Source organism: Scatophagus argus, chromosome 7, assembly GCF_020382885.2.
Source record: "Scatophagus argus isolate fScaArg1 chromosome 7, fScaArg1.pri, whole genome shotgun sequence".
Taxonomy (NCBI): domain Eukaryota; kingdom Metazoa; phylum Chordata; class Actinopteri; family Scatophagidae; genus Scatophagus; species Scatophagus argus.
Genome location: NC_058499.1, coordinates 3,903,588 through 3,929,801, shown reverse-complemented (window position 1 = coordinate 3,929,801; position 26,214 = coordinate 3,903,588). Strand labels below are relative to the sequence as shown.

The 26,214-nt window shown below is 39.9% G+C and overlaps 1 protein-coding gene across 3 annotated transcripts; it reads right to left on the bottom strand.

The window, feature by feature from the left end:
- Window positions 1–1,064: 1,064 nt before the first annotated feature.
- On the bottom strand, window positions 1,065–25,773 carry LOC124062154 (ethanolamine kinase 1-like). 3 transcript variants are annotated; one of them, XM_046394701.1, is made up of 9 exons: window positions 25,376–25,773; window positions 20,196–20,458; window positions 18,742–18,894; window positions 13,517–13,665; window positions 12,924–13,007; window positions 11,358–11,518; window positions 7,810–7,883; window positions 6,100–6,302; window positions 1,065–1,734 (listed from the first exon to the last, which is right to left on the bottom strand). In XM_046394701.1, exons 1-8 carry the CDS (start codon window positions 25,514–25,516, stop codon window positions 6,131–6,133), a joined length of 1,197 nt encoding a protein of 398 aa, XP_046250657.1. In that variant the 5' UTR covers window positions 25,517–25,773; the 3' UTR covers window positions 1,065–1,734; window positions 6,100–6,130. The 3 variants fall into 3 exon arrangements, with proteins under 3 accessions (XP_046250657.1, XP_046250658.1, XP_046250659.1); XM_046394702.1 differs by lacking the exon at window positions 6,100–6,302 and having other exon boundaries at window positions 25,376–25,767; XM_046394703.1 differs by lacking the exons at window positions 1,065–1,734; window positions 6,100–6,302 and adding an exon at window positions 2,057–2,112 and having other exon boundaries at window positions 25,376–25,768.
- Window positions 25,774–26,214: the final 441 nt, after the last annotated feature.

Genomic DNA, 26,214 nt, shown 5'->3' with positions numbered 1-26,214 from the left:
GGAAACAAGCGCGACTTTCGTCAGCCATTAACATTTATTAAGTACGCACAGCGAGTTTCCATCATGTATCCTTTCTTCAATCAACAAAAAGAAAGGCTCTCAAACAAGGTATGCTGGAAATCCTGTTGATATCCTGACAATGATTCTTTAGAAACTTAATTTGATGAGTTAAGCGAACTCTTAACAGTACTCCTCAATTCAACGTCAACACTCCACCATAAAAACTTGTGAACGGCTTATTTACTCATTCATTTATTTAATTTTTGTTTTGTGAGTTACATAAAGGAACTACAACCGGCATTTTTTTTATTATACAACCCCATATTGTAGAATGCTAAATAAATGAACCTTGTACTTTGCAAGGTTCAACTAATCATTTCAAGTGCTTAAAGTCAGATAATCAGATAAACCCATGTTCATGAGTTCTGAAGCGGTCTAAAAAATGGATAATAGAAGAATATGAAAGTTGCTCTGAAATGTGAAAACTTATAGATAAATTAATGACAAAACATTCCATGTAACTCCTGTATGAGGTTCCTCCCCTGACAGACTGATGAAAGTGTTGAACATTTCGAAAGTCTTCTTTATTAAGACTTTGTACACTAAACACTATTACAACATGTATACTGTATATTGACCTTTAGTTTCTTGTCCATCATGCCGGAAGATCATCAGCATGCAGTGTGTAGCCTGCAGCTGGAAGTTCTAGTGTAGAAGGTGCTGGAGAAAAAAATAAAATAAATGATGCAAACGTATTAATGTGCATACGCACTGTAGATGCTTCGTAGAAACCTTTTCAAAGAGCTGCGAGAACAAAAAAAGCATAAAGTGAATGTAATTTTAGTTTAGTAGCACTGATCATACTCAGTATTATAATTAAATAGCAGCAGTGAATCAAACATATCTAATTCTGTAAGCTGCTGTTGTGTTGTGAAAAGGGTCTGTTGGAGGTGAAAACATATCTCTGTACAAATGGCTTTCTCTCTCTATGGGCATTTAACTGCCCACTGAAATTAGGTCTAATTTGTGGCATGATTTATATATTGCCCCACAAACCTAATTCAGAATCAAATACTGTTTTACACTGTTGTTACACACTGTTTTAGCATGTTGACGGATTGGCAGTAAATTTTAAAATGTGCAATACACTGTATTAACGATGAACAGCATTTAAGGTACATAAAAAGTAGCTTTACACAATAGTCCTTATGAAAGGGAAAGATTTAAAATAATGCACTTCTTGGTACGGTAAAAAGTTGAACTGGAAACTTGTTTTCCATCAGAACTGTGGTGTGCACTGAATAAGCATGCAAATAATAACGTTTTATGACTGGGCTCAGTTTTTGTGGCTTCTTGCGACTCGGCTAAATGTGGGAACAATTAATGTGCTTCTGGCATGAGTGTAATCTCAATTTGCCAAATAGGCTTATCGGCATACCGTCTGTGGTAAAACAAATATTTTAAAAAGCACAGTGATAGCAAAACATATTAACTCACACTACAGCCTGAAAAAACAAACAATGGGGAGCACATTTAGAAGCTTATTCTATGGCTTCGTTTCCACACTGGCTTCACGTAGTGCTGCAGGAAGTGACAAAGGAGGACATCGCTGAAAACTCTTCTTTTCTTCTGGTTTAAAAGTGTTGGTCCTATGTCCTTTCCCTCTGGGACAACATCAGTCCAAAATATTCTTCCTTCTTCTCAAAGTAGTAGCTGAGACGTGCCATGGCATATCTGAAAGAAGAGCAGGGAATAGTAAGAAGTAATCAGAGAGCACAAGGTTCTTCTTGTCTCTCTTTACCGTCCACTGTCCTTGGATGTTTATGGTGTGGGATCACAATGTAACGGCAGAACACTGTCATCTTTCTGTCTGGCTCTCCTCTTATTTCTATTTCTTTCCTTTAGGTTTTATACAATAAAGACATAAATCAACAACAAACAGCAATAAATGTATTTTAAAAGTGCAATTTTTTATCTCTGTCTTAGCCCACAGCACATTAATGTTTATTTTCATACAAAAGTCCAGAACTTTGATTGAACTGACCCCCTGACTCACCCTCATTACATTAGGAGGTCTTATTCGTAAGTCCACAGATGTTTTCAGGACGTCTCCTGTTTGTGAGAGTGCAGGTCTACATTCCTTTTACATGATCTGGGCTTATTTGGTGACGTCACATTAGGCCTGACGTCATCAAATCATGATGTGTCACGACGAGTTTTTTGTCCATTTTTGCCGCTCCAAGCATCAGTACTGTAACATGCACGTCAATATGCAAGCAGCAGCAGCCGTGAACAGGTTTTTAGAAATGAAGGCTCACCTGACTGCGGATGAGACTTCGCTTTGCCGAAAAAAAATCATAAAATCATACAGGATTGGGATTTTAAAGCCATTTTAGCCACTGTCTGACATACTGGCAATTCATTTACGGTAGTCATTTACAACAGCAGCCCCAATTGGTGCTGTTTTAAATGACTTCACCCAGACTGATGAAAAATCAGGCCTTTTTGTTTCTGTTTACTTGTGATTTTTATTAAACAAAATAAAATGAAAATCAAATAATTTTTTTTTCTTATGCCTTTCTGACCATGAAATAGAAAAATGCCTCAAATTTCAATGGGTTTTTTTTTGTACTTTAAAATGAAAATGAAAATTTTCTTTTTTTAAAACAGTTTGTGAAAAGACATGCAGAGATAACAGCCTCCAGAGCGATCCATACGGTGAGTTAGAACATACATGTGGGAATAAGAAAATACTCGAATATGGATCTCATGTCGGGCATCTCACCCTCAGCCCCTTGTGTTAAAGACGTAAAGGGAAAGTGTCAAAAACCTGAAACACAACTCATCAGTTGGAAGATACCATAACGTGTTTTCCGCTACAGGTCACCCTGTGGGCCCTGCTTACAGCTCAAGGTGGGAAATGTGTGTTTTGTTTGCAAATCTTGCAAAACAATATAACATCAAGTCTATTCAGTGAGGCACAGACTCTGAAAGCTGTGCCAGTGCCTCAGCACATTTCAGAACTTAACTGTGAGAAAAGCGGTTTTGTATTTGTTCAAAACCGTATTATCGAACGTTGATGTCTGAGTACGCCGTTGCCCTTGGCCATTATACTATACCCTTTGAAATTAAGTGAAGTTTCAAAAGCACAGAAGATGGAGGCACAGAGAGGAGTTTGTCCTTTAATCAGTGCTTTCACTGAACCCGTCAATGCCGAATCAGTTTTCTCTCTCTTATTGCTCTGGTGAGACAAAAAGATTATTCTGACACATGCCTTTTAGTTACTTGTGTTCCACCACTCTGTTCCCCAGCAGTATCCCCACGTAAAACTGCTCTCTAATTATTGTGTCAGAGTCTGCTTCTTCTGTTGTCTGGCCTTTGCAATTTTTCTTGCAGTGGTTTCTTTCTTGTAGTTATGATCCACCTTTAGATACAGAATGCACACCTGTAGCTTGTCGACAGAGACAGGTGGTACAGTGTGTGTCTAACCTGGAAACTAGATGATTAAAAAAATGTGGGGAAAAAAAAATCTGGTATCAGCCTCATAGAGCCAGCAGGAAATTTTCACTTCTGCCGCTGCGGTTTGGTTACAATCGAAAGGCGTTTTCTCTGGACAGGTGGCAACAGTGGTGACTGACAGTTTCCTCTTTCGTTCAGAACGCAACACACAACCTTCCTAAACCTGACTGACCTCTGCTCGTCAAACTGGAGTTAAAAAAAAAAAAAAATGTCAGCTAAAAACATCAAATCTCCCCAGCCGCTGAGTTCAGTTTCTGTTAGCAAAATACAGGCTAAACATTTGTAGACTGTAGTATTTATTGTAGTATTTCATTTTAAATCTGGCCTATGAAACAGTTTAAGATATGAGGATCAGCATCAGGGCCAATCTGTAGCTTCTTGCTCTCCTTCATGAGAGCCAATGAGGACAGTGAAACCATTTCACTACAGTGAAAATGTGAAAAATATTTGATCAGACGCTAACAAGTCTTTTGTCTCTCCTCTCACTTTGTCATTAGAAAAAAGAAACATTCAGGCATTAGATTCTCATTTTTATAAAGACCTTTAGCTTGCGTCATCAGCAGCAGGTCACATCAGCTGTTGCTAATAAACGTTAACTCTGCGAGTAACTTGATGACAGACTAAAATTAAACTTGGACTGTTTTGGGGTTAGTGTCAACACTTACACGACTGTACTAGCACTAATAGATTATCGTTCCAACTCCAGCTTCAAAGAGCAGCACGTCTTCTTTCTATCCAGCAGGGTCACATCAATTTCAGCCGTCGTACTCGGTACTCAGTCAAGCTTTGTTACATGTCAGATTGATAGTTTAAGATGATGAGCTTGATGTTTCTGAATGGTATGACCTTTACCTTCATTATTTGGACTAATCTAATCTAATCTAATTACCCATCCTGCCCACACCCTTCATAAGTAGAATTATATTTGAGTATACCAAATTTAAAAGACCAGCAACCTTCACGAGTGACTCCATTCATCTTTATTTTTATTAAGGTTGACATCTAAAACTAGCGTGCTTAACATTTATCATCATCAGAGATGAAACTGAGACGTTTTTCTATTTAGCAGAAGTAGGGGAAAATGAACTCCCTCCCAAGCAGGTATTCCATTTCACAATGTGCTTTTGTGCACAAGTTCCCCTCAATTTTGCAGTCGGGCTATTCCAAACAGTGGGCCTCCTCCTCGTTCATTTCCTCATAATAATGTCTTTGTCAAATAACGGCTCACCTTGCCAACACGTCCACAAATCTAAACTGCTGACTCGCAGACACTTTCAGCACATGAATAAAATCATATAAGGAAAGCAAATATGGACGGTAGAGGGAGGGGAGGTTTTTATTCCTCTTGTGGCTCCCTATTGTCACTTCTACATCTGGCTCTGCTTAAAGCACAAGGCCTCTGCGACGCCTGTCACTCGTTGGGAAGTCGGCAGATTTGGCTCAGGGGGATAACAGTGGGAAGAAACACACACACACACACACACACACACAGATTCAGGGTTTAACTCCAACTTCTTATCTCCTTCCTTGTTTATCACAAAAGCTCTCTTAAGTTAAGAGGAATATAAAACTGCATGGTTAAGCTAAGGGTACACAGGGGTCATGACAAGTAAATTATAGTTAAAGCTGCATTAATCATTATATTCTGAATTAAATCAAATGACGTTTAATGTAAAAGGTCTCTTGCAGTAATTAACCCACAGAAAATGATCAGCCAACTCGGCAGTAAATTTCAAGGCACATTTACTGTCTGGTTCAATCTCACCGCCTCTCAGCCCTCAAACTCTCAAAGGCAGCCATTTTCAGCAGTGGGACTTTGATAAACTTAGTGCTAAGCTGGCTACATCGACCCAGCATCAGATACTACAACAACATCTTCATAAAGAAGCTGAGCATCTTTAAGGACAAATATATTGTTGTTTCCTCATAAGATTTTAAAACAAATGGGTCAAAGTGCTTGAAAGATGGTTGAAATAATACCAAGATTTAGTGAGAAAAGTGGAACATCGAGCAGCTACACTTTGTGTGTCGGATTGTCATGGATAAAAGTTATTCCTTGTGGCTTACTAAACTAAATAAAATCTATTTATAGTCAGAGGAACCCGACACTGACTGTTGGTAGCACACTGATCTCCGGCGTTGAGAGCCGCCTAGCTAGCTAGTCAGCTATGATATGCTCACTCATTCTGCAGCATTTTCTTCTGTTTAATTGAAGAGGGTTAGAAGTCACAGTTGGGTTCCTTTATGCATCCAATTCAACCTTTGCTGTAAGCGCTTTTGCAGCCAAATAAGAAAGTTACAGTAAAATTACTTACTGCTTAAATGAAAGGATCAAAGCAAAAACTCACACACTGCCATCTATGTCTCTTTTTTCACAGCGAGTATGATCAAGAATCCTGAAAGTAGTGTTGGTGGGGGGAATTAGGATATAAATGCGTGTGTGTGTGTGTGTGTGCGCCTCGAGGGACAGAGGTTGGCAAGGTAGCGAAGCCCTCATACGTTAGACGTGGTTCCCCGTCGTTATTGTTGCTCTCATTTCAGTTTATCCCTCCAGTTAAGGAAAGGTAACCCGACCCTCACCATGCACTTTAGGACAACCTCAGCCGGCAGTTTAGAGGAGCAGACGTCTCGCAGGCACATGTGGCCCAGCCAGGGATGAGAGACGTATATGTAAGGGAGGACCGACGGCATGGGAACAATAGTGCCTCTGTGCCTCGGCACCCCTCTGGATCACATTTCCTCCAAGGTCCAGATCGAAATGAGGTGGGGGCCCTGTCGCTGATCTAGCAAGCGAGCAGAGAAAGCCACACAGAGGGGAGGGTGCCGTATGTCAATAGTGATTAGGATCACGATCACAACTGTGGCGGGTGTGGGGCACACAGAGAAGGCAGAAGGGAAGAAAAGGTGGGGGTGAAGGGAAACATTCTGGCCTCCTGAACTTTATTGTCTGGTAGCTGCTGGTGAGGAATGTCTCCTGGCCTGATTTAAAGATACGCATTTCTATCAAAATACTTTCAAAATAAAAGAAATTAGTTTTGATTTTTGAAGCTGAGTTTTTCATCTTTCATGAGCTGTGGTCAAAGAGTGAAGAAAAGCAGAGAATTTCATGTGTAAATGGTTTGTTTGCTTTAAGAAGTGACAAGAAGAGCAGAAGAAGTGTGCTTGTCCTGTCCGCTTTATGCCAGATTCTCAGTATGCAACTCTTGAAGCACTGGTGGAAAAAATGAAATATTTCCACCCTCTCAAGCTCAAGTTCCCCCTCTTCTTTATTGCAATTTCTCTGCCAAAAAATTCTTTGCAGGCAGCGAAGATCCTGTTTGTCTAAACACTGCAATACGACAGTGAGGGCTTGAATTTAACACGTAGGATATTTTTTCCCATTTGTGAATACGTGATGTACGACAACGTTAAAGTTTAATTCCCACTACGACATTCACTGCAACTACATATCGAGAGCAGAAGCATCTCGCACGAAGTTCTCTCAATAAAGTTGGAACGAAAAAATGAAAGAAAAAAGTAAGTGCATCTGAATATACAGTGCTAGTGAAGAGGTCAAACTGTAAAATAAACCATATTTTAGTGTACTGATTAAAAGTCTATGACAAGTCGCCTGCCATTTTGTGTCCTGCCTTGAAAGGGCACAAATCTCACATATGAGGCTCACGAATCTCAGATCAAGCTATAAAATTAAAAAGTGCTGAGACTTAACCTTTGACTACACTGCCTCTTTCTTATTTGCAAGGTTTTTGGAAACACATTTTAGTGTAATATTTAGCTATAACAGGAGTGATTTCTTACCAGGCCGCCATGTTGAAAATGGACCTGTGGACAAAGAGGGACTCGCATGCACCACACACATGGCCGTCCAGACCACCAAAACAAATAACAGAAAAGATCAGATTACAACACACACGGAGGGAGTGTGACGTCACTCTCTGTTCATGATGCCAGTACTCCACCGAACAGTAGTTTGCTACTATGTTAACATCATAAGTTTAGCCTCTCAGCGTTATGGAGGTCCCATGAAATTGCGCTGAAGTCATAACCTTCTTTGTGGCTGCATGTGTTTCCATATTACAAGGCTGATGAGGTGGGGTTAATGTGAAGGTGGTCCCTAATGTCAGAAGGATGTCGATTTGAATGGTAACAATTTGTAGCCTCTGAGGGAACCATATGTTTATGAAAAGGGACACCTGGACACACACCTCAAACTGTGGACACAAGGTAAACACGTGGAAACTGTTTTTTCTTTCATAGGACCTTTCAGCTGCCTTGTTCAGAAATACAAACCTGTGGAAGTCAAAGTCAATTGAGGAGTACCGTGACTGCAGGATGGCCCAGAGACCCCAGAACAAGTTGGATGCCTGGTGGATGAAAAGAGGACAATAATATTTTCATGTTAGAGCATTTATTACTAACTAAGCCAGCTTTCAAAACATCTTATCATTTTTTGCATTTTTTTTTTTTTTTTTGCGGTTTTGCATCTCCAGGTAGCCACCGGCTTTCATTCATTTTACTGCCAAATAAAAATACTTGACAAGGCTTCAAACTTGCTTGAGATAATCTGTAAAGATGAACAGTAATCAGCAGCAAGCAATAACGGTGGAGGACGTAGATCCTTTACTTAAAAGTAATAGCAAGACTGATAATAATCGACTACGAGTTACCTGCATTTAAAATCTTGCTTTGGTAGGAATTTTTATCAGCAAAATGTAAATAAAGGATGAAAGGAACTCATTGTGCAGAAAAATGTGTTTATTATTGTACCTAATGTTTCTGATTTGCTATTACTGCTCACTTAAATGCTGATATGTAGTTTAAAAATGTACCATTTTCTATAAGATCCTCTCACACTGCGAGGCACATGTACTTCTCAACCGTCATTATTTCACAGGCTCAGAAAAACAGCCTCTTCTCAGCTTGGTGACAATGCATTTTCCAGATAATCCAAGTGCTTAAGAAGCGAGAGAATTTTGCATGCTTAGTACAACGTTTGATGTTGTCCTTAAAGGAACGGCAGCAGTAACTAACACGTAATTGTCACACGCTCTTTTGATGATCCAGTTAAAGCTTCAGAAGCACACTTCCTCTTGACCCCCCTGCAGAAAGGCCACAGTGGGGTCAGATGTCAGTGCAAATGCTTGCCAACAGAGTCTGAATTGGATCCACCTAACTGAGTGACAGATTCATTAACAGCATGCAGCATGTCCGTGATAATCCTATAGGACCGAGATATGTTTCAGATTCATCAGAAGATCGAAATTATGCGAGTTGTATTTGCACGCTTCTGAACATATGTGTCTCTGATTGCTGAAAATCAAATAACACAGGTGCTGCATGCTTACACCAGCTTTGCTTTTCTCTCATGTTTTGCTCCATTTTCCTGCGTCTTGGAGCAGAACTGTAAGAATTCACTTCGGTAACCTCCAGTTGTCGTGTTATTACTGCTCCCATAACTGCTGCTGCTGCCGCTGCCGCCTGCCAGTTGCATGCTGCTCAGGCAGAATGACAAACCTCCGTATTGAATGGTTCCCTCCTTAATGGCTTTGCTCACTTAGGCTTGCGGACTTCGATGCCTCCATAAATTTCTGTTGTTCTCCACCCTTATTGTAAATCTTCATGGTAGGACCACTAATAGCAAGGCCTAATAAGATCCAGACAGGCCTCTGTTCTGTGGCCCAGTGATATAATCACATTTTTATTTGATAATCATATAAAGGGTGGAATGAAATACTTGAAGAGCGATGTGCGGTTTTGCCTTGGCACCCCCCTCCCTCGGCAGATTTTCATCTCTAATCTCTGTCTTTGGTTGGAGAGAGAGAGATTGAGCGTGTTTCTATTATGATTAATAACTGCTCTCCATTAAGAGAGCATTAGTCTAACACTAAGCAAAGACCATCAGTGACAGGGAGCCATTGAGAAAAACGGAGATGAGAAACGCGTGGGGAGTGACATCACAGAGCCGCGGGCTTTAGCCACAACATCACGGGGGATCCCAGCCGGAGGAGAGGACGAGTCGTAAAGACCCCACTGTGTCTTGGCACGGTTTGCCAGGGATTACGATTCGAAGGAGGCAGCTTCACGCCGCACGGCTTTGGCAACAGGCCAGGCTTTGTCGATGCCACACAGCGAAGCCGCACAGCTTTCCTTCGGTGCAGACTGGTTTCCTTGGTTCCTGAGCTTTGACTATTCATCTGCATTCTTATCCACCGACACTTAACCATAGTATGAATTCAATGCACTTTGATTATTCCAAGCAATTACCAAGTGATATGGGAGTGATACAAAGGGATAAAATGGCATTAAATCCGATTCATAAAGAAAAAAAATAAATAAATCCACAAAAATATTAAAAGGCATCAGACTGAACTGATAATGATTGCTGTTTTGGAAATTTTCCAAAGCCAGTTAATCAACCATATCATCTGTTTTTACCATATGTGATGTGAAACAATCTGAAAACCTCAGAGATGTCTGTGATTATTTCAATGGTCAAAAATCTTATGGACTGAAATTTCACTTTGCCACTCCTGATGGAGCTGCAAATATAATTGTTTTCAGGTAGCAAAATAATTTGAATTTTCTTGATAAACCGGAATAGACTGAGCTATAAAATGTCAGGAAAGAGCAAGAAAGATGCCATCACAATTTGCCGGAGCCCCAGGAGACGTCTTCAGCTTGCTCGTTTTCTCAGGCAAACTGCCCAAAAACCAAAGGAAGTTCATCTCCTACCACAAAAACCAGCAAAGAGAAGCTGGAACAAATACATTGATTTGCTTAAAAAATATTATCATAAGAAAAGAAGAGAAATATTAGATATTTCATATTTTGCTTCTTTTGTGTACATGACAAAGGAAAACAAGTGATGAAATGCTTTGTGGATGAGTTTAAATAAAGTAAAGTAATGTAAGACACCCAAAATGCGATGGACAAAATGCAGCTATATTAAGAATATTTTAAAAGTTTCAGCTGAGTTTCTTGAAATTATTTTAAAAATAATAGATCCTGTGATTTTCTTGATTAAGAGGCTCACTCTGCCTGATTTTGACACGCAGCTGTCAGAACGAGCCGAGCTGGAAACTTGGCTTGTTAAGCGTCAGTGATCAGTTTCTCCCTCTTCCACTCGAGTCAAGAGTCATCCTCGGTTTGTCATAAAAAAATCTGATTTCAATCAACGTGATGTTATCGCTTCCCTCACTCCATTTCAGGCTTTATTTCTTTTCCCTCCTGACACTTCTCCCTCTCTGTTTGTTGGCCGAGGAGCAAGTTATTTTAAAAAGTAATATGCTTCCTCATCATTTCTGGGCTGTTTCAAGAGACATTCACACGACCCCAAAATCGGTAGGACAATTCTGCATATTGTGCTGAGCTATGAAAGCACTTTTAGACAGATAGCCCAGCACCACTTGAGCCACCAAAGAATGAAAATTGTGGTCATAAGAAAAATAATTTTGGCCGCTGTCTTTCATTTCTCCCCGCGGCAGTTTCTAATCAACTCAGATGGAGTCCGTCAAACAGTGGTGGGTCAGCTGTGGATTGGGATTGGTTTTCTTTGGAGAGTTTTTTTTTTTTTTTTTCCTGGGAGCTGGAAAAGTAAATTGTTAAAATGTGATGCTGAGGTGTTGCCGCCCTGTCATTTCAGAAGTCTGCACACATCTGGATATTGTTGAAATGCACACGCTAATCTCATAATATTGAGATATTTGATTCCCTCCAAGAGCAGAACTTAGAAAAGGAAATAACTGTTGAGAGATTTGTCACTTTCCAAAGTCTCTCCAAAGTGTTAAGGCACTGCATAATGACACATTTCAGCAGAGGCGGTGGGAGCAGACACTTACCAGTGAGAATTTGCAGACTTGAATGTAGAGCTGTGTAACTTCTGCCTCTGTAACCGTGACCTCACGTCCTGAGCCGTGCTTGTAACTCTCCAGATAGGCCGTCAGCCAGTCCCTCTGCAGCTCCCGGCTCGGGTAGTGGCTGTAGTTAACCTCGTTCACACCTTGAGGACAAAACACACACATATGAATGTGTCAGTGCAGGCTGTCAGTGTCAGTGTTACAATTCAACGCACTGCCTACAGTAAATGACTGAAGATTTGCCTCAAGAGCTCAAGACCAACTCGACTCTCCAGTCGCTCAACAGTTCCACATAAACTTCAAATCTTTTGTCCCCATCAGTGAACATGACGTTCCAACAGGATGACAGCACCTTCACCTGAGCACTGACTGCTCTGTGACATGTGAGGATGCAAGTGTCATCGTGCCAGAGGGACACAGACTGATTCTTGTTTTCCTTCTCCGCCTCTTAGACAATAATGTTCATAATTTATTGTTTGGTTTGGACAATAAAGGCTCCTCTCAGTTCTGATGTTACATACGCACACTAAGTGAATCCATAAGTGTAGTTAAGAACAAAGGAGGAACTTTCTATTTTATCAATTTCTAATTTCCATCTTATGCCACTTTATACTTGTAAAATGTTGCATTATTTACTTCTCTATGTGCAACTGACAGCTTTAGTCACTGGTCACTTTAAAATCAGGACTTTACACTACAATTAATTTATAGAATATGATGCATTGTTAAGGATTAAAATACCACTATTTAAGCTTATTAATAAAACAGTATCAGTATTTTTATTCTTAAATTAGATTTTGCAGATATTAACATATTTTTACTTGGCGAACTGCAGGATTAATGCAGTATTTTTATGCGTGGAAATGTCATTTCAACATGGAGTGTTGACATTTAGTGTTTTTATGGTGCGTCAACCCTTCAGATGAAAACTGAACTGAAAATCTTAGTGGATCCAGTTTTGATAACTGAATGCATTTAATTTGTATTAATAGGAAAATGTCAAACGAAAAAGGAACTTAAATGATGTGAGTTAAAAAAAAGCCTCAATATATGAAAATTTTGTGTGCAACATTTGGCTCATTACAGACACAGTTTGGCATCGTGATAATTTCAGTTGGATCAGGTTACAGCTACGTTTGATTTGCAGTCATTTCGGAATTGACATGAAAGCTGACACAATTTCAAAACTATCTTAACACGTTAAATTGATGATTGCTCCATAAATGTCCAATTTAACCCTGTCAAGCTTTATTGTGACACAGCTGGCACATCAAAGCCACTTTTATCACCATGTAGAACGCATTCTGAATACAGCAATCTGACTTAGCAGCTTCAGAAGGACATAGTTTCATGGTGCATAATAGCAGAAAGATAAGTGATATCACAGTCAAAGAGACAGCACAAACTGGACAATGATTCTGCATATCACATACTGCTTATAGAACTTCTGCCTCGCTCGATATTCCACATTAGAAAGTCTTATATGTTCTGGCCTTGAAAAAGATTCAGACGTAAATTGAACTTCTATTCATCACAACACATACCCACCAGCAAATTCATTGAAGTGATTGCCAATATCGAAAGCCTGGTAGTTGTAATCGGCGTACTCGTAGTCAATGAATTTCACCGTTCCTGGAGGAGGAGGAGGAGGAGGAGGAGGAGAGGGAAAGCAGCAGCAGCGGTTACCAGGACAACGTGATGAACACATCTTAGGTACATGGGCATAAAACTGACGACTCCCTCCTTTTATTGATAGTACAGAACCTTGTGGGATTCAAAGAAGCAAGGAATCTGTTTTGACTGAGAGTCAGCCTGGCCATCCTTGTAAAATATGAGGCAGAAAGAAAATCACAATAAGAGAATACTACAAATGAGGTAAGATATATAATAAAGTGTGAATGCACTCTCAGTAGAGCGAAGGTTTGCTTCTGTGTGTCAAATAAAGGGAAGAGCACGAAGACTCTGAACCGCATTATTTCAATGCAATGAAAATAAAAGCTGTTTTAAACATGAGTTTCCGCAAACTACTCTTTAATCACTGAGCTACAGGTGAAGAACATCTTCTCTCTTTCATAACAGTATTCAGTTTGTTATTTCTGCTACATGTCCACATCAGAATAATTAAAAACCTGTATCCTCACCCTCTTTGTGGTTGTAGATGATGTTTTTAGTCAGAAGGTCGTTGTGGCAGAGGACAATTGGAGAATCGATCTGCGAAAGGTGTCTCTTCAGAGAGTCCATTTCACCTGACAAAGTCTCAATGCTGGGCACCTCTCGCATGGCCATGGGACTGTAAGGAGGTAAAACCGCTGAAATTAGAGGGGCTTTTTTTTTCCCTCATGATGGAGAAGGCAAGTTTGTCACATCTGAGAAATGTTTCAGGGAAGAGGGAAGTCTTTGATTCACTGCTGTACAAGGCAGTTTGTCACATCGGCAGCTGAAGTTTAAGTCCCAAGAGTGGCTTAATGTGATGTCAGGAAACTGCACACACCACATTAATAATGACCATCTTAGCATGTGATGGTTTAAACCATCGGCTGCAAAAAGAGCTTCGGTTTGTAGTCTGAATCCGTGAGTCAGACAGACACACCACCGATGAGCTTCACTCAGGACAACAGGGTCAGTCTGAGTGTGATACTGCAACATTTGTCTTCATCTCGCACCACGTTTGCAATGTAGATTTATAAAACAGGTGTCATGACGCAAAAATCCATTGAAGGGCTTAAACTACGTTTTTCTCATTTAAGTCAAGCACGACCTCTGCTTAATTACATACCTAACATGGCTTATTGTAAGTGTGGGCTTTCGTGCATTTTTGGCACAGTGGTGGGAGAGGTGTTCAGAAGTTTGATAATTAAAGTAATTAGGGAGACATTTTAAGTACTGCAAGTATGTCCCGATTGTAGACTTGTAAAGTGATACTATTATGCTTCTGCTGCTTCTTTACATGTTCTTTTAAGGGCAAAATGAAGCCAGAATTTCCCCTTACACACAGTGACTCATCTGCTTTGAATACTTGTTCACCCTGAAAGAATTTGATTTGTCTGGATTCCAGCAGTTAGTGAAGCATTGTCTACTGTAAGCGACATTTCAGATGGTTGTCAACATTTGGAAAAAAAAGACAAAAGTCTTATTCTGTTACCGGAGGATAAAGTTTTAAATTAAAAACTGTCAATAAGTGGAGTTTTTCAGAAATCCGCGCATGCTGATGTTTCTTTTGACATAGCAAGAAAGTGCTTGTGTTTAAAAATCTGACCGAAACGTGTCTAAACAAAAGGAGAACAAGACTTTGAAAAAAATGCAGATATGGAAGACCAACCTTGTCGTGAACTCAACACTTTTCTTCTCGGAGCAACTTGTTTGTAAACTGACGCAGTTCAGCAGCTCTCCTTGAGAGGTTACATGCCTTGTTTTCACTCTCTTGATTACTCCATCTATCAAAGACGGCACTAATGTCCTTGGACGTCAGTGCAAAATGCACCTGGAAGAAATGCTGCGCAAGCATCCGTCTCCTAATTAATTTTCGTGTTTCCTTTTCAGTCATCAGGCCACGATAAGAGGGTCATTTAAACAGTGTAATTTAAGCACTACCTATTTATTCAAAGGGGAACAAACAGACGCCCCGGTATTATACACACTTGTAGACATAATTTAGTGAAGCCTGTTAGGAACGCACAATAAAAGCAGAGGAGCAGGGACTTGTTTATAGCTGTGGCACAGAGGCAGACGTCCCCCTGCACATCCTCGCCAACGCAACTCATTTTTAAATATTATGTTAAATGAAGGATTGACTCAATAAAAGCGAGTCAAGACATAAATATTCAATTGTGTACCTGCAAGCAAGTGTATATGTCTTTTTTTTTAAATAGCCTTTTCCTGATTATATTTGAATCTTATTTATGGAGCAACAGAAGAAAGAAAGAGATATTTTACTTCTATTGTCAGCTGAAATTGTACAAATGCTGTAAAACCGAACCCAAACTGCATTTTTAAAACCTGCCCGGAATATATCTGTCAGAGTGTTTGATTCACATCTACTAGCCCATGAAATCTTTGTGCTATTTAAAATCGAACCCCTCTGACATGCATAATTTATCTGTCTCCTCTCTAATATGCATTAAAACACACAGTCGAATGGTGAATCACCCTGATTCCTTTTCAACCCATCCATTTCTTTAACTTAAAAAACTGACTTTATCATAGAAACCCACGATTACTCGGAGTCAAAAGCTAAATGAAAGACTTCCATTGACTTTAAATGGAAACCTGTCGTCTTGCCATCAGATCTTTTCCTCTCTCTTTTCTGTCCTTTTCATGAGAAACAGTATGTCAAGTACATTCGCCTCCTGCTCCTTGTCAAGTCTCTCTAAGGTAATTAGTGGAATTTCCTCCTCTGGTGCTTCATTATCAATGTGCCGATTTCAAACACCAGCCGAGCACTGCTGATTTTTTCTTTCTTTCTCTTCTTTTTCTTTTTTCTTTTCTCTTTTTTTTTGCAGTTTTTATGCGATTCATGGGAGTGCGAACGGGAGACGTAGCAGGGGGCCTTTTGGAGAAGAAGACGTTGCACTCTGGCTTTCCATTGCTTTTCTCTCTTCTCTTTTCTCTCCCATCTCTGACTTTCTCTGTGCACTCCCTCTCCTCTCCGAACCTTGCAGCTGCTGCAGCCTCTTTCTCACCCCCCTCCTCTCTCTCTCACCCTCTCTCTCTCTCTCTCCCACTCCCTCTCTCGTCGTCTTCTTCTTCTGCTCTGTATCTGTATCTGTCTCTTTGCACAGCGGGTGGCTTGAGAGCTGAAGACCTCCTCTGCAGGTGCAGCCTCTTCCTGCTCCCTCTCTCTGCCTTTCTTTTTATCATTTCCTCTGAAGATCACATTCATACCAGCACTCATATATTCTCAAGTACAAATGTTACTCTGATGCCCATTTAAAATCCCTTTTGCTTTTTTTTTAAGCCTTGGTCTTCTCTGTCTATACGTGAGACGCTCAAAAGATCCGTGAATGTGCAAACAGACGTACACACAACAGAGGTGAGTTTTAACAATAAATTAAGCTCTTAAATCTCATTTCTTCGGTCTCATGTGTCATAAATTGTGCAGTAGCGCCCCTTATACCACCTTATCATACTTTTCCAACACTCTGTATTTTTGTACACAAATTATTGATATTTTTTCATTTTGTTCCGTATGCCTGTGTTTGAGCTGCGGTGGACCGCGTCAAGCGTCTCAGTCACACAAATAGTCTCACAATATAGCACCATCTATTGGGCCTCTAAATGTGGTGCAGCCTCCATCTGTAGATGCATATTACAGTGTGTAATATCCTAATACATCATACTTTTGGTACCACATTGTATACAAAATAGCACGTACAGAATGAGAGATGTTAAGCCAGTAAATAAAATAAAATCCACTGAATAACGGATCTCATATAATTGTTCACTGCTTATCTGTGTTCAGCGTCACTGTTTGTGATTAACTTTTCAGTGGAAGCATATCCTTTTATGCATCAGTTTATGTTCTCTGAACACAAGTAATCGCTTAACTGTTGGTGATGAAATTTCTTTTTGCTTGTTTGAGGAAATTAAAGGTTGTTTTAATGCATTAAGTATGGTCATGTTACTTTGAACACAATTATTATTATTATTATCTTATCATTATTATTATTAAAAAATCTCTCAGTTCTGCAAGAAACTTTAAATGAGAATAGCTGCCTGTGTCTTGTCCTCCAGATGACAAAGACGTTAAGTCACATTGGTTTTCTCTTACATCTGGATCCAGGAAGCTAAAACTTCTTATCATGAAAGACTGTCTCCTCCATAGTCCCTTTGTTTTTAATGGATGACTGGCTCCGGTGCCAAATGCCTTGCCCACGTGATAAAACTCAAAGAAGAAACTCCTGCTGTTAAAAAACAAGTCAGAGAGACTCTGGGCCTTCCAGCCTCAGTTTGTGTGGACTTCCGACCCCTTTGCAGCAAATATAAACAAGGCTGAACGTTTGACCGATAAGGGAGAGCTCTGCAGGAAGCTTATGGCTGAGCTCTGTTTCTTTGTAGTGTCTGGAAGGCCCCTCTCACCTCTCACCCCGTGACCCCTGTCAGAGATAACACAATGTCATTGCCACATTGCCAGGCCACTCCCCCCGCCTCGGCCCTCTGACCAATGACGGCTCACAGCAACGGCCTCCGTCCACATGGTGAGAGAGGTGAGCGTGTCAACGCAGTTCGAGCACTGACCAGTCACTGTGGACAGCTTTGAGAAATGTGCATTTGGCATGTGAGAAAACGATAAGGCATCAGTGGAAGTGCTGCTGCCTAAAAGATAACGATGTGGAAAACGCTGCTGGTTTATATCAAAAGTGTGGTGGCACAAATCTGCCACTGAGGCAGCCTCCCAACACAAGCTCAACAGGTATTTGTTTATGTATGTGATCTCAAGTATAGTAGATAATTGACAGCTTTCTTCTGTGACTCATACTTTAATTTGAACTTTTATAACATGTAAGAAGACAGCTGCCCATTCACTAAGGCTGCTGCCCCTTGTTTCTGTGCCTGTCAAGCTCTTGCACAGCACATGATGCAGTTTCCAGTGAGAACATGTCCAAATTAACACTCTTAATTCTTCCAAGTGGTTCTTGATTTCAGACAGAAGTAGACAAAAACGTTGTCTTCCCTGATTTTATCAGGGAAGACAACCATCGTGCTGATCTTATCAGCTTTAGCTAGCCTGCTAATTAAGCTAACTTCATCTCCATGAGTTTGTTAAAAATGCTGTCTCCAGCTGACCTTTCCGCTGGTTTGTTTTAAAACAAGAGTAACTTTTGAAAGGGAGTTTAAAATATAGTTAGTTTTTCTGTTTTGAACATGGAGGCTTGGTAAGGAACTGACATTATTGGAGGATGTGCTCCTTGGCCTTTGAGATGATATATTGGTTATTGATATTGATATTCAATTAGTTAATCAGACATAATAGGGATTTTAGTTTATGTTAGGGCAGATAGGCACACTGTCCTTACCCTAAACCTGATTGTAAACCCTGACATGGTAGATGTGGTACTTTTTTCCCCAACTTTCCCCAATGGTCACGCTCCGTCTCATATATAACACTAAGGCACGTCATGTCATCAACATTACATTAGCTGAGAAAGCGCCAGCTTTTCCGACTGAGTCCAAACAGTCACACATAACAAATCATTTCTCCTTATAGCAATGCAGCCACCCTGATGCTGCTGCTCGGTGGTGGTGATGAGGGGATGTAGACCAATTGTAAATGTTAAGATGTTCTGTTCAAAAAGCAAATGTGTCCAGATGACTACTGTGTGACACCTAAAACACAAATGTGTTGATATGACTTTGTCAAAAGCCATACCTTGTTGAGCAACGACGCTCAGCGGGACTGCTGTTGCTGCTGTCCTGCACCAGTATGAGAAACTGGGACATTTTTGTCCAGAGAAGAGGCTCAACAGGCCGACCACATTTTGGCTGGATGGAGTGGATTCTCCCCATCTCTGCTGCAATCAATCTGCGGAGAGAAAACATTTTCTCAGATGAGCCTGGCCAATGCTGTTATTGCACAAACAACCATTATCAGAGCAGAAACACAACTCCCTTTCCATTTAGCACTCTTATCTTGTTCTTCTTTTAAAAAAATGGGCCTTGTTGCATTCGTGACCTTTTGACTACTTGAGTGCTCGTTCTTGAGGCATCTTAGCGGTGACATAAAGCGTTCTGAATATTCCCCACAGAGGGTATCTGGCAGAGCGAGGTGATTGATGCGTATCGTGGCCCTGGCTGTTCAGCCTTGGCTGGCTGTGTTGTGTCCTACTGTCCTGTGGAGAGAATAATGATGCTGGCCTGTTATCATGAGGATGATGAATGGATTGGGGCGGGGGGGGGGGGGGGGGGGGGGGCATGACTAAACAACATTGCTCAACATGAAACATGACTTAACTAAAAAAAAAAAGAAAAGAAAAAAACACCTTCATCAGCATAACTAAAATGCCCAACATATGAATACACACAGACGCAAACACCTTTGTTCAAGGTTTCACGTTAATAAACCTGTTGAATTTATGCAGTTAGACCACTGAAAGGATCTGAAAATAAAACCTGGCCCTATTGTTGTATTTCTATGATACCTGTGGCATTGAGTGGCCAACCTTCACAGTAAATATAACTTCTGTTATATATTATATATGTATATATATTATATTTAATATAAAGTCTGTGGTAAGTGATATCTTAACTGATCCATTATGTTTCAGTGTATAAACTGAAATTTCAAATAAATAGCCCTGTTAAAATAATAAATGTCCCATATCTTATATTTACAGGCCATCACAACAGATTTTTGTTTCTTACAAGAGTAATGAGTACATAGTTAAATGAAGGTGTTTTTGCACAGCGAGACAGGTATTTTGTTTTAACTGTATTGGGTGTTTAAAATGTTTAAATGTGTTCATAAAGTATCTTTTATTCATTCAGTGTTTATCAAAAATAAACATAACAAAACCTTTTTGTAAGGCCTTTGTGGTGCTCAGGCTGATTGTCATAAAGTTTTTGAAAAGTCTTGAATGTGACTATGACTTGATTTCAGATTTTCTTCTTCAGTAATGAACTCTGAGGAAATGAAACCAACTTTTCCCCTCTTATGACCAAACTGCAACAGAGGACGATGGTCATTATGTTGCTGCTTGAACAGCCAGTTTCCAGCTGTGAATGTGAAACTGTGGGAATGCGAACCAGGATATTCACAAAAACACACACACACATTCAGCACATTCAAATAACAGAAATGAATTTGAAAGCTGTTCTGGCAGAGACCTGTAGATGGAGGGCTGCCGGAGCAGCTCATCATCCAGCACTGTTCCTCGAACAAACTCATAGCAGATGCCATTTTGGAAGCTGCAGTAGATTTGTGGACCACACCCATGGGCATGGAAGACCTGGAACATCTCCACCTCGCGGTCCCTGTCCACGTAGAGCTCCGTCATTCTGCCATACAGACGCACCAGGACACAACCAGGCTCCTGGAGAGAGCCCACGTAGCAGCCGATCAGCTGGTTGGTGATTCCTTCTGTGAATGTCTGGAATGAAATGAAATCAAAAGGGAAGTGAACACAGAAAAATACTAACAGCTTGGACAAAGCAAAAGAAACACACCAGCATTACCGTAAACACCCTCGGAGTCCAAGACCCTTCAGGTAAATAAGGCTGGAAATTTTAACTACTCAATACCACCATGAAACTCTTTAACAATAAGTCAGTTGTTGTTATATCACAAGTTTTCTGAAATTTTATGTTTAACTATGCAAATGAGTCATTATCTATTAGGCAGTAATTTCATCAAAATGTATATTTAGATTTTCTTCCCCCTAATGTGAAAGAAGTGGATGAATTGTGGATTTGAAATAGCATAAAATCCAAAAAATGGACCAGTGCATAAAAAAACTTTCGCCTGAAGGATCTTCCATTAAATCAGCTCTGATTTTTCTAAGAACATTGTAGAATTGGTGTTTACAGATACAATTACAAGACCGAGACAAACGTCTTGTAAAAAGGGGAGCTTGTGAACAATTTAATGAAAGCAAACTCTAGTTATCCTGTTTTGTATGTATTGTTAATGGTGTGTAAGTTTAATTGTCACTTTCCCAAACCTTAGTCTGAGTTTATCCATAACACTCCTGGACAAATCACTCTAAACATGGCTGCACTCACAGCTTTAGAAGTTTTGCAGCCCGTAGATGCAATATGTTTGCTTTTAGGATTCTGGATTGAACCTTTTGGTACCATATCATTTTACAGGCTGCTAATTTGCTGCCGTTATGGCTCATTTAACCAAAATGTTTTTACCGACCTTCCACTGCAGACACAGTATTGTGCAAAAATAAACTATAGAAACAGAGAGATCACTTAGCAGCAATTGTGTCGCTGAAAAGAAACTTGAGAAAATGCATGTGTGTTTTGCACATTTAATCCAGAATTTCTCAAATATGTAAAGATCCTCACAAGTCATGAAGAAATGAAGGATCAGCAGTGGTGGAAGAAGTTTTAAAATAGTAAAAATAGCTAAACCAAAGCATAAAAATACTCAGTACTACTTCTCACCACAAGTGCAAGTCCTACTTTAAAAAAAAACCAAAAAAAACATACTCTTTAAGTAAAGGTATACTAGGAGCAAAATGTAAGTAAATGTAAATAATTTCATTTTTTTTTCATTTAATGAATATATATTTTTAGCATTGTTATAGTAGCATCAAATTTAGCAGCACATTTCACAAACTGATCATGTGTTTGCATGAAAAATCCACACATATCAAATATATTTGATAATTCAGAACTGGTCAATGTACTAAAAGAGTGAGGTGAAAGTGATGTGTCAGTAAAATAATGTTATGTAAGTCATACTGAAAGACAAAATGCAAGGCTCGCTCCACAAGTAAACAGACAAACAATGAAGCTGCTGCATGTTGGTATTCTTTAGTGGGAAGTTACTTGACGCACAGAGAGCGGGAGGTGGGGGTTCAGTGGGGTCCCACAAAGGTTTTATTCCAGCAGCCTCCAAACACATAAATCAAGCCCTAATAATATTGTGCTAATAATAATAAATTTGTATAATAATAAAAATGTACTTGATGTAAAATCCAGATTAAATTGGATCGATAGTCAAGATATGATCTGATGGGAACGGGAAAACAAACCGATATGTAAAGTATTCATAGAATATGATATCTGGTTTACCAGTAAATCACATTCTGGTTTAAACACATACCGTATCTTGAATAATTTAATACTTCCTCTAAACAAAAGCAAAAAAAAAAAAGAAAAGAAAAAAGTATGTAAATTAAATTAGTATGCAGAAAAACAAACAAGTAAGGCACACGAAGCAGCAGGAAAATGACAGACATGGTGCTGCATGTGCACTCGTTGACGTTAAACATCACACTTGCAGCACAGCCTGTACTGCTCTGTGTGTGTACATGACAATACCACAGTGACCACTGTTTGCCTGCGAAGGCCTCGTCCCACATTTGTTGTCATTCAGTGGTTTCTCAAAGTCTCTCATTCTCTGCCACAGTCCCCAAGGCATTTTCTGAGCCTCACAAGGGCCCCACACTTTTTCATCTAGATGGAAAGTGAACAAACATGCCCACCTTGACATATGATCAAGAATTTATATAGCACAGCAAGGTCAGCTTGGACACTTTTCATTTTTTAACATTATCAAATTCCTATTGTCTCTAATTTGCATTCCTTATTTTCAGACATGTTAGTGAAGTTTTGAATTCAGATATATTAAACTGGGGGTTTTTTCCAAGCAAGTACAGATATGGGTTATTGTTTGCGATTAAAGCAGCACACACATATTACTGCCACCCCTTAAAATCTCTGTTCCACCCTCATGCCAGCCCATAAATATTCCTCTAGACCCCCCGCCTGGGTAAAGTATACAGTTTATCAAGCAATCAAACTGCCTCAGCTCACATCTCCTTGAGTTTGACCTGTGCTTTCATTTATCTGAAAACAGATTACAAAGTGCGTCCCAGGAAGGCATAAAAACTATAATATTAAGATAGATACAAAGATGAAATATAAGACAAAACAGGAATTTGAAAAGAATTCCCACATACAAGCACAGTTTACAGCACAGGTGTAGCAGTGGGAGCCATCTTTCCTTCCCCTCTACAGTCTGCATATTCCAAACAGGTGAACACAATACATCATTACAGGGACTGTTGGGATCTGAGGGGCTGAAGGGAAACATCTACTCCTCTGTGTACATTACAGGACCTGGTGTAGATTGAGAGGTCACCCACTCAATGTGCCTTCACCTAACAAACATAAAACCTATTTCTCTGACAGATTGGTCCTTGTGTTTGCACATGGGACCAGACTGGGATTGTCCTCTTTTGAAGTGATGCTCTGACAACACTACAAATCTGTTCCCAGGGTTAAAAAATAAAAAAGAACAGAAAATAAAAGAAGGCCTACTTTTGTTGTTCAGTTACCTTGGCTCTTCTGCTGGTTTTATTAGTTTTTCTATATAATGCCATACATACAAAGATGAGATATTTCAGTTTTTCATATATCATAGAGTTTTTTTTATTAAAAATAAATGAATGAATAATAAAAACATATGGTGGCAATATTATTCAATTTGCCAATCTAGTTTCACATGCAGTTTTTTCTCTTTTATTAGCAGGTTAAGATACTTTTAACGTGTTGATCTGACCGAAGACACTGCATGACTTCTCCAGCCTGTGACTCTCAACTCGACGCCTGGTGGTTCCTACTAACGGCTCGGGTTTAAAAGTTTAAAAATGCGTTACAAATATGTTTTAAAAAATGAAACAGTCAATTAGCAGGAGGACAGTGTATGAGGGATGCACTCAGTATAGACTGCAGTCAGTGTTCATTGTGTCAAATAGTGCCAAGCTGTGACTCAGTCAGTTTCAGAATTTGTTAAGCTCTTCAGTCTCAATTCCTTCGCGTGAGTGCAAAAACTGGCAAAGCTAATTTCATGTGTAAATAAGAAGCTGTTTGTCTGAGGGTCTGTTTAACATTGGCCTGAATGCTGACTGCAGGGAGCCTAATATGTAGAGTCTAATCAGCCCGTGACTGAGAACACCTGTCATGAGTTAGAAAATAAGTACCTGCAGGTGAGGATTTTCTGAAGCTGAGCAGAGACTGTGTTTTAAAGAAACTTGTATGTCCTAGCAATATATGTGTTCACATTGTACAGATGAACTGACCAGCAGGCATGTGGAGCTCAGATGGAAAACAAGCACAGAATGCCACATTGGCTTTGTCCATTGACAGTTCTGACTTAATTTTAGACAATAAAACATAGACTGCATCTTTAACAGTGCTGGGAAGAAGGGAACAAGGTGGTATTTGGCCTCCTTGTAAGCAACTAAGAAAAGAAATATGGATCTGTGAAAGGTTGGAATATACAGACAACATTAAATCGTTTGTGCAGTAAAGTTCAGTTTTATGTCACAGAAGACTGCAGTTTTAGCCACGACGTATAAAATACCACTTCAGTAATATTAACACAAGCTCACTGCAGTTTACAGATCTTTTGTACAGCAGTCATGAGGGAAATCGGACTGTAAAACTACTCAAACAAGATAGCAGACCCACATTTTTTACATGCCCACTAGCCATCAGCCAGATGGTTGATCGTTTGGGAAGCAATCTAGAAAAAAATTCAGTCTGATTCAAAAAGTGGTCAGGGATGACTAATATGGTGTCTGCCTGGTTTAACTGTAACCCACCTGAAGAGTTTTAGGAAGAGCAAGAAACAAAAAATTTAATTGCTGTTTGTTTTAATGCAGTTTTCAACCATTTTCTAAGCCGAGACTGCAATTATGGTTTTGACTATTTTCTAACCCTAACTTCAATTGAAGGACAGAAACAATCAAAGACAAAAGTCTCGGTGACGTCCTGTGACAATCTCAGTTCATGCAACATCATAATGCTGCATTCAACACCCGAGTCAGGCTTTGGGTTGCACAGTCTGCAGAGATGCAGTAAGTTATTGTGGAACTTGAATGTGAACATTAAGGTAGGTGAGTAAAAACACTTGATTATGCAAACAAAATATTTTTAACAGATCCCAGACTTTTCGGCAGCTCCCAGGAACCACTCATTTAATATGCATCCACACTGATACAAATGGCTGGTGAGCACAGGGTGCACGTTTGCCAAGCTGTCACGTTCCCATCTTTGGGGTTAGATCCAGTCAGGGTTTGTCAACACCTCAAAACATGAACCCTAAACTCTGACCCACCTGAAATTTCTTCACAGAAGCAGAGGATCATTATATGACAAAGTATTTATGCATTTTGTGAAATCTTAAATCTTACAAGTTCATTTGAATGACCAGACTTCAGACAAGCATCTTACCAAACCACCAACATAGAGACATAGAGAGAGTGTTGTACAGGTAAGTCATCATTTAATCACAGAAACTAACCCCAGAGACACAAACGTTCACTTGCCTTCATCTGAATGTCCTGTGCCTTCCACCGAGGACGCAGTCTTTTGAGGAGGTCCAGGATTCCTCTACGTGGGTTCAGTTCATCGATTTGGACGTCCAAGTGGAGAAGCTGATTCCCAGCACCAGCAGACCCACTGTCCATTTTCAACAAGGCAGCTCTAAAGTCTTCAAGATTTCACCTGCAAACAGTTTGAGTCACGTCCAGACCCACTGGTACATCAAAATGTCATCCAAACAAATGCATATGTAATATACAGAAAGGTGTTAATGACTGACAACAAAGAACTGAGATCTGCTTTTTCAGAACAGTCTGAGAGCCTTCAGTGGTATTTGCGAGTCATTGAAATTGAGTCCAGTGACTCAGCAGCCCACCTTGCTTATCAGGGGCCAATGTTCCCGTGGGCATCTTCATCCCCACTGCTGCAGTTTACATATTAACCACCGGTGGTTGGAGCCCTGCTGCAGGCGTGTGTTGTGTCAATGAGAAAAGTCACTGCGAGAAAGTCACAAGTTTTGTCTCAGTAAATCAGATTTTCACTTGGATACTTACTTATTTGACCTTGCATTATTGCCAGAAAGAAAAGAACACACATTTTGTTCTGTTCTTGAAATTATTACTTAAATTAAAAGTGTCTAATTAACTGCAACACAAAAATAAAGACCTGCCTTTTGTTAACTTTCCATCACTGGATGTCTGTAACCCACTTAAACAGAGGCCAAACTGCACTGTCAGCCACAAAGTAGTGAACTCTGCACATTTTCTCTCCTCAAACTGAGCTCTTTCTGCCAGTGAACCTCAGCACGCTTCTCTGATACAGTAAAACTGAGCCTGCTGCTAAA

Bases quoted from the DNA above. Each gene is read 5' to 3' on its own strand.
- LOC124062154 (XM_046394701.1), bottom strand. From the start codon at position 25,516: ATGGACAGTGGGTCTGCTGGTGCTGGGAATCAGCTTCTCCACTTGGAC. The intron at 13,666-18,741 runs GTATGGCTTTTG...ACCTCCTTACAG, and splicing joins GAGCGTCGTTGCTCAACAAG to TCCCATGGCCATGCGAGAGG. The intron at 6,303-7,809 runs GTTTGTATTTCT...CTCGCTTGCTAG, and splicing joins ATTGACTTTGACTTCCACAG to ATCAGCGACAGGGCCCCCAC.